General features: G+C 34.6%; 1 protein-coding gene across 2 annotated transcripts; it reads left to right on the forward strand.

Moving 5' to 3' along the window:
* The first annotated feature begins 736 nt into the window (after positions 1 to 736).
* Positions 737 to 8082, forward strand: LOC125842467 (protein AE7). 2 transcript variants are annotated; one of them, XM_049521764.1, is made up of 6 exons: positions 737 to 927; positions 1330 to 1497; positions 2762 to 2867; positions 2960 to 3059; positions 7428 to 7473; positions 7835 to 8035. In XM_049521764.1, the coding sequence occupies exons 2-6, from the start codon at positions 1374 to 1376 to the stop codon at positions 7933 to 7935; spliced, it is 477 nt and encodes a 158-aa protein (XP_049377721.1). In that variant the 5' UTR covers positions 737 to 927; positions 1330 to 1373; the 3' UTR covers positions 7936 to 8035. The 2 variants fall into 2 exon arrangements, with proteins under 2 accessions (XP_049377721.1, XP_049377722.1); XM_049521765.1 differs by having other exon boundaries at positions 854 to 959; positions 7835 to 8082.
* Positions 8083 to 8419: the final 337 nt, after the last annotated feature.

An 8419-nucleotide genomic window follows, 5' to 3' on the forward strand; every position in this document is an offset into this window, starting at 1 on the left:
GGATCAAATCAAAGTATAAGACATTTAAAAATTAAAATCATGTTAAGTGATAATGTGTCTCACCATGAAACACTTGTGTTGAAAAGATCATATTTAAACCATTGTTTCTCATACTATTGCTCGAGAAAAACAAGGACAAAGATGTGTTCTTTTACATGACGTACATCGACAAAAATACATATGAATTCCTCTTGGAATTTAATATTTAGAGTTAACTATCTGAATTGTAAATATGTTGCTACTTTGATTTGTTTTTGGATGATCTAAATGCTGCGTGACTTTTGTTTTTGATTAAAGAAATGCCCTTATATATATAATTTAATATTTAATAAAAATTCAATTTTTCGGTGCACCGAAGTACTGAGACCCTTACATTAAACACCAAATTGAAGAATCAAACTTTTGATTAAAAAAAACATCCAAATCTAATCAAAAAATCTAAATTAGTTCAATTCAATATGATTTTTCGATATTTATGTCTATCTTTACTTAGTAATAAAAAAAAACAACACATGCCCTTATTAAGAAGGGATAGTGTAAAGCTTGTAGCTCTGTGGAAATATAAAGAGTAACAAATATAATTTCTATTAGTGTGCATTTGGCTATATGAAGATAAGAAAATAAAGATTTTTTTTTCTCTTAAATACAAACAAATGATTTTCTTTTTCTATTACATTGATTTAATTATAATATAAGGGACCAATTTACATGAAAGAAAAAAGAAGTGAATTGTTATGTAATTTTAAGAACCTCATGCCCCATGAAAGTAAACTTCCCACAAGGTTTGCTTTGGCTATTGCAATAGAAAAAAAGAAACACAAAATAATTTGTACTACTTAGATGTTTTTAGGTCCCAAAGATTTAGGAGTAGTTGTTGCCCGCCAACATCCTCTTGGCTAAACTCATTCTAATTCTCTCCTACAACAGGTACTGTTTTTTTCAGATTGGAAATTGAGCTCGTAAGTAAAAACATATACTTTCTTGAAAAGTTGTGATTTTTAACTTGACCCCATGTGCCTATAGTTCTTTCTTGAAGAATTCCCCTGTCCCTTGTGAAAAATTGTGATTTTGTCTGTTTATTCATGTGGGTATAGACTATAGAGTAATCGTCTTGTTCTAGTTTATGTAGGGTAGGTCTGTTAATTTGATTCTTTTGGCAACTGAGCATATGTTAATTCATTGTTTGCTTCAGTTTTGATAATGATGGGAAGTGTATTTTTTTATTTTGTTTTTGTGAAAGAAAAGATGCAATTTTTAGTTGATGACCTTTTAGGCTTGTTTATTTATTTATTTAGCTTAGAATTTGGCTTTGTGTATACTTCTTTACAGATATCAGTATTGGAGGGTGAATCTTATACAAGCCAGCACTGAAAATGGTTTCTGAATTAATAAATGCCAACCCTGTTGTGTATGAAAAGAAGGAGCGGCGAGATAGAGGTGCCAGAGCTGTTCTGGATGAATATGCAGCTGAACCTATCGACCAGCTAGAAATTTTTGATATCCTTCTGAATGATTGCATTCTATTGTTCTTGTGCTAACTATGATTGAAATTGGATGTTGTTCTTAATTTGTTATGCCAGGCTTGAAATTAATCTTTATATGTTAAGGGAATATCTATGAGGCTAGAACTCATCCACTTCAGAATGTGATCATTCAGATTCAAAGGGCAGTACATATTACCCATATAACCAGCACACTAAGTTTCTGTGTAGCATTAACATATTACACTGCAAAATACCTAGAGGAGGTGTTTAAATTTGCAAACTAGAGTTGATTCCTTATTCCCTTATACTAGTTGTTTGTGATATTTATTGTTGTGCCATGTAGTTCAGTGTGAAAGGTGAAGTGAAAAATCCTTTTGTACCTTGGTGCACGAAATATGTTTATAAGATTTCTCTTCTTTTTTTTTGATGAAGGCTTGTAAACTTAAGCTTTCTCTTTTCTCATATGATAAGATTGATTATTATTTTGTCACTCTATTATTTTGGCTAATCCCAGAGAATGAAGTTGGATTGAAGTAGCCAGTACTGTAGGCATATTGAGTGTCTGGTTACTTTGCAGAAAGAGGGGACATATAGTGGGATAAGTGTACATGTCAGTCACGAAGCTCCATTTCTGTAGAAACATGATGATAGCTATCTTTATTTTGATTTTTCTGAAAGCCTTTCACTAAAGAGGTTGACATATGATTTTCTTGTCCTTATTTTGCTTTTTCCTGGATTTGTGTGTGGGGTGGGTGGGTGAGGGTGGGATGGGGTGAGGAGGGCATGCATTATTTGCACCTTTGATATTTGTTTTACATTTTTGGAATCGAAGTACACATTGTTTTGCTATTCCTAGAAAATGGTAGAATATATTAGGAACAGATGTCATGGAAAGTGTTAGGTTCATGCTGCCTTCAGTTCTGATTTGAGGTGATACTGTACAATCAGTGACCAACTATTTTTGTATACTTCCTATTCAATTAAAACATGGATCAGTCTAAACAATTCCTTCCACATAATTCCAATATTCACTTTACCCTGCTTGATGAACCTTTACATAGTTTCATACTTTTCCCTTGCTTCAGAAATGCCAGCGTTATTTAGCGATTAATATGAGTATAATACCTTTGATTTTGTATTTCATAGGATTCCTTCTAACTATTTTCCAGCCTGTTTGTTCATTGTATCATTTCGAAGAGAACTAAGCAAGTATTAAGTTTGATTTGTCAGGGAAACTTCATAGTAATGAAAATTTAATCATTCCTTAACATTCTTACACCATATTAGAGATATAAAAGATCCAGAGCATCCCTATTCACTGGAAGAGCTGAAAGTTATAACAGAAAATGCGGTTGACGTAGATGACCAGCGAAGCTATGTAAGGTGAGAAAATGAATCCACTTCATATGTTTCTATTTTGATTCCTAATAGGTGGCATTTTTGCGTTGTCTAAGAAGAGGAAGTTCTTGATTCAGGGTCACATTCATGCCTACTGTGGAACATTGCAGCATGGCGACTGTTATTGGATTATGCTTGCGTGTGAAGCTTATGCGAAGTTTGCCTTCCCGTTATAAGGTGCTTTATCACCCTTCTGTTCTGATTCAACACACTCATAATGTTACACATCTTATCCTGTAAAACTGATATTACAATTGATAGAGGGTGCCCGCTGAGAAGTCCTCGTGTTGCATCCCTCCTTTCAGCTTTTAAAAAATGATATTACAATTGATAGAATGTTATGCTAAAAATTGATGTGATATTATGACATTATTATAGAAGTCAATAATTCCCAAAAGCCATGGAAAAGAGGCTATACCTGTAGAGCTGGGCGAAGCATTGATGTCACAGGCTGCTATGTTTGTGTGTTTTCTTAGAACTATTAAAGACTTCAACCTAAAAGTTTTTTCTTCAGCACCAGTTGAGTGAATCTTCAGGCACATATCATACACTTGGGATTTCATTTTCAAAATCTTGAGCGATTTGCAAATGTGGTTACCTTTTTGTTGAACCTGTTATTACTGGGCATGGGTAGATTCTATTCAACATGACAAGTGTCATCAGTAGCTTATATCTGGCTTTTATTTGGTTCTACCAAGCCACCACTAAAAAAATTAATTCAACCAAGCTGTTACTTCAATTCCGGTACGTTGAGTATATAAATGGATAGGCTTTCTTTCACAGCCTAAATGATACAGAGTAAAGGAAAACACACACACACCTCCTTCTGGTTCTTGGCTTCTTACTACTCTTAACTTAAACATCCCTCAGCTGTGTGGCATTTTGTAGCTTCACTGTAGCTGCCTGGTAAGATCATAATCAAATCATTATATCAGAAATAGTTGAGAAACTTTGAGCCGCGTTGTGCTGGTTTTCAAAATCACAGCTGACTTTGTATTCTGGATTCTTCTATCCCCAGTCCCTTCCAAGTTCTTATGAGTAGTTGATGACAACTGCACTTAGTTCNTGCAGCATGGCGACTGTTATTGGATTATGCTTGCGTGTGAAGTTTATGCGAAGTTTGCCTTCCCGTTATAAGGTGCTTTATCACCCTTCTGTTCTGATTCAACACACTCGTAATGTTACACATCTTATCCTGTAAAACTGAAATTACAATTGATAGAGGGTGCCCGCTGAGAAGTCCTCGTGTTGCATCCCTCCTTTCAGCTTTTAAAAAAAGATATTACAATTGATAGAATGTTATGCTAAAAATTGATGTGATATTATGACATTATTATAGAAGTCAATAATACCCAAAAGCCATGGAAAAGAGGCTATACCTGTAGAGCTGGGCGAAGCATTGATGTCACAGGCTGCTATGTTTGTGTGTTTTCTTAGAACTATCAAAGACTTCAACGTAAAAGTTTTTTCCTCGGCACCAGTTGAGTGAATCTTCAGGCACATATCATACACTCGGGATTTCATTTTCAAAATCTTGAGCGATTTGCAAATGTGGTTACCTTTTTGTTGAACCTGTTATTACTGGGCATGGGTAGATTCTATTCAACATGACAAGTGTCATCAGTAGCTTATATCTGGCTTTTATTTGGTTCTACCAAGCCACCACTAAAAAAATTAATTCAACCAAGCTGTTACTTCAATTCCGGTTCGTTGAGTATATAAATGGATAGGCTTTCTTTCACAGCCTAAATGATACAGAGTAAAGGAAAACACACACACACCTCCTTCTGGTTCTTGGCTTCTTACTACTCTTAACTTAAACATCCCTCAGCTGTGTGGCATTTTGTAGCTTCACTGTAGCTGCCTGGTAAGATCATAATCAAATCATTATATCAGAAATAGTTGAGAAACTTTGAGCCGCGTTGTGCTGGTTTTCAAAATCACAGCTGACTTTGTATTCTGGATTCTTCTATCCCCAGTCCCTTCCAAGTTCTTATGAGTAGTTGATGACAACTGCACTTAGTTCTGGTTTATCTCCATTATTGAGCCATATATGTTTCTTTCTAGATGCTCTAATGATATTCGATCTTGTCACCTGTGGCTGCGGGTTTGTTTCAATTGAGAGGGACGTGGAAAGAATAAAAGCCATAGGGAAAAATGTTGATAACAGTAACTAAATCAGTGAATTTGTGTCATGTCAAGTTATGTTAATTTGTTAATTTGTTTATCACGATCTTCTAAAAAAGAAAATACTAGTGAAGGAAGACTTACTCCTTTGCATATTGTAGCGAACAGTGTCGTTTTTTCCTTACTTCTTTCAAGCAGATCATAATCACTTAGAAGTGTGTGTTAAAGTGATTTCATTTACACCTCTCACAGAAAATGTGGTTTTCAAAGTATTTAACCACTTTCTAGCATTGAGAAAAACAGTCCAACTGTTTGTAACAAGTTTACTATAATTATTGTCTGAAACTTTAATTTCAAACCACTAAGTGGTCACAGTTTTTGACAAATTTTGATTCACCTTGCTACTCTTCTAAACGGTGGTGTTTGGGCCAGCTTGCAAGCACATCAACTAATCTTTTCTTCTTGTGTCTTAATGTTTGTATACCCCTAAATGTTTTTAGTCATTCTATTTGGTTGTAACTTCTCCCAGCACTCTATTTATCTTGATATATTAATGAAAGTTACACTTTACCAATCAAAAGAGAAAAAAAGCTTTAGCCATTCTAAGGGAATTTTCAGATTTCTAGTTAGTGAAAAGAACAGACTTTTGAAGACTACTAGTTATTCTTTTTTATTTTTTAACAGTTCTCCTGATATGAAAATTTGCGTTGTGCTTCCTATAATTTGGGGTTAACATGGCAGCCTAACCTTTAACCCGTTAGCCAATTGAAAACTAGGTATCTAGTATTCAAATATTGAACTCTGAAGTTCTAAATTTGATACTGGAGTTGCTATCTTCCTGCCTCCCATTTATTAAACGAGTGTTTTGAGTTTGATCAGTATATTACGAAAATTCTTCTCCATTGCATACATTAAAACTATGGTTTAATAATTAGATTCTTCAAACCAATGCCAGTTCTGAATGACGCATTTTACCAAAAGATTATGAAATATAAAGACAGTACGACCTCAGTTTGACCCCCTCTTTCAGACTAACATATAAGCTAAAATCTTCTAATAAAACGTGTAGTTTCTACGTAGTCATCATAGGCTAGGCATTCATCTTAAGGCTAAGTAATCAGTTAAATGTTTGTTTTCTTCTTATAATTCTTTAGTCTGGTTAGAGACTTGTATGTAAATGTAGAGGTAAACGTGATAAATGTGTGTTTAGAGAACCTTTAGTTTTAGAAAATTTCCAATTTTTCCTTACAAGACAAATTATTTAGTATTGGAATAAATGGATCTGCTGTAGATAAATGTGTGACTTAGAGCATCTTTAGTTTTAGAGAAACTCTCAGTTTTTCTTGCAATACAGATTATTTAGTTTCAGAATAAATGCAGCTGATAGAGTTGAATAAATATAGGTGATTCATATAGATGATCTCAGCTAGTATGAGATTGTAGCTTAATTGATTGAGTTGGTTGAGCAAGACTGATTTGTAGTGGAGCTTTCAACGATTGGATTTGTTAGGAAGGGAAGCGCAGACTATAGTAGGCTGCTTATATGTTCTATGTTGGAGTTTTATACCCTTTGTACCATCTTGATACCCTTACAATTTTCACCTTATCAAAAGAAAAAAATCTCAATAATCGTGGATGGAGAAAAAATTCCTACCCCTTTCACTCTGTACTTAAGGATAAGTTACAGATTGGATTCTCATTCTCGTTTTTGCTCTACAGTAAAGTCGTCATGATATTTGCAAAGTTCTTCTGTATAGCATCTTCCTATTCCTGAGCAAAGTAGGATCTTTTTGTCATCATAACTGCTAAGTTTTTCCTGTCCATAGTAGCTTCTCCTTTTCTTACACAAGGTAGGATGAACTTACTCTCATTTATACTAGTCTTAAATTTGGTGCTGTTTTAATTTTGGCTTGTTTGTCCTGCTAAATCTTTGAAGGTTTAGTGGTTTATTCTGTTGGCCGAGGAACAGCTAAATGAGCTCAGCAATCCAGAAAGCGTAGAATTTGTTTATCTTCCTTGAGAAGTAAAAAGTTGGGCTTGGTATGGGTTGTGATATAGCTTGGAAGGTACAAAAGGAATCAGGTAGCTTCTTTTGGCTGCCAGAGATGAAATCAATGGACTTCTGAAATTTTCTTGTGCTTAACTACTGGTGGGTTGTTCCTGCATGATATGCGTAAACACGTATCAGGCCTTTAACCCAGTCTCTTTGCAGTTTCAACTAATTGCATTCTTAAGTACAAGAATGAAATAATGATGCAAAGACTTCTGTTGAAAGTCATATATCTTGTTGAACAATTATGCAAATATTTCAATATTGAAGTGTTTTGTTGGTAGCTAGCTATTTCCTTAAATTGTTTTCCCTGTCCACAAGTATTCGGTCTGCTTGTTTTAAACAACATATCCTTGTTGTCTTGCCAGGTCGATATTAGAGTAGCACCTGGGAGTCATGCTACAGAAGCTGCAGGTAATCTACCCATCTCTCTGTAACTGTCATACAACATCCAATTCTTTAGCTGTCACTCTGCTGGACTTCCTCCTAATTGAACCCACACAGGTCTGTATTTCTCACTTCCCTTTTTTGCTTTCACAAAAGGGCGCGTTCCTTTTAACATAGCACACGGTTTTTGCTATTTTTTCCATACAAAATGTTCACCCTTTTTGTTAATGTAAGTTACTACTATAACATATCCCAGTCGAAAAGAGATGGAAGGAAAGAAAACCATACAACCTTTTTGTTTATTAGTATCATAAAGCATTAGCTCTTTTCAAGAGTTTTCCGCGCTTGCTTTATATCCAGCAATTGATAATTTGTCATCTGCTTGCAGTAAATAAGCAGTTGAATGATAAAGAACGCGTAGCTGCCGCATTGGAGAACCCTAACCTCGTTGACATGGTTGACGAATGCCTCGCTCCATCGTATGCATGATGAAGCTTTTGTTTAGGTGTATGGAGATCCAACCTGATTAAAGGCTTTTCCTTGAGCATGTTATATTGCCTGTTGTGACTTGTGAATGTTTTTTAGACCTCTTTTCGTTTGGGTTTTTCTAATTCAATTATTAATATTAGCTTCATAGATGCATTTGAACCAGCTTCATTCTCACGCTTCTCCGTCAACTTTTACTTGTCCACCGATTAGTACTATCTAGTTTGGAGAATCAAGAGATAGTTTGTCATTTTGTTCCTTATTTACCTTTTATTGATACAACCATTTTTCAAAAACTCTTAATTTATTATATTCAAAAGGTGATATAATAAGATTGTCACTATATTTATTGTTCCTAAAAGGTATGTCAAGTTAATACTCCCTCCATTTCAAATTAATTGAATTGTTGGGGTGTTTCACACCCTTTAAGAAAAGAAGATTAAGACATAAATTAGACTTAACTTTTCATTTTTACCCTTATTAATTA

Source organism: Solanum stenotomum, chromosome 10 (genome assembly GCF_019186545.1).
Source record: "Solanum stenotomum isolate F172 chromosome 10, ASM1918654v1, whole genome shotgun sequence".
Classification (NCBI taxonomy): Eukaryota; Viridiplantae; Streptophyta; class Magnoliopsida; order Solanales; family Solanaceae; genus Solanum; species Solanum stenotomum.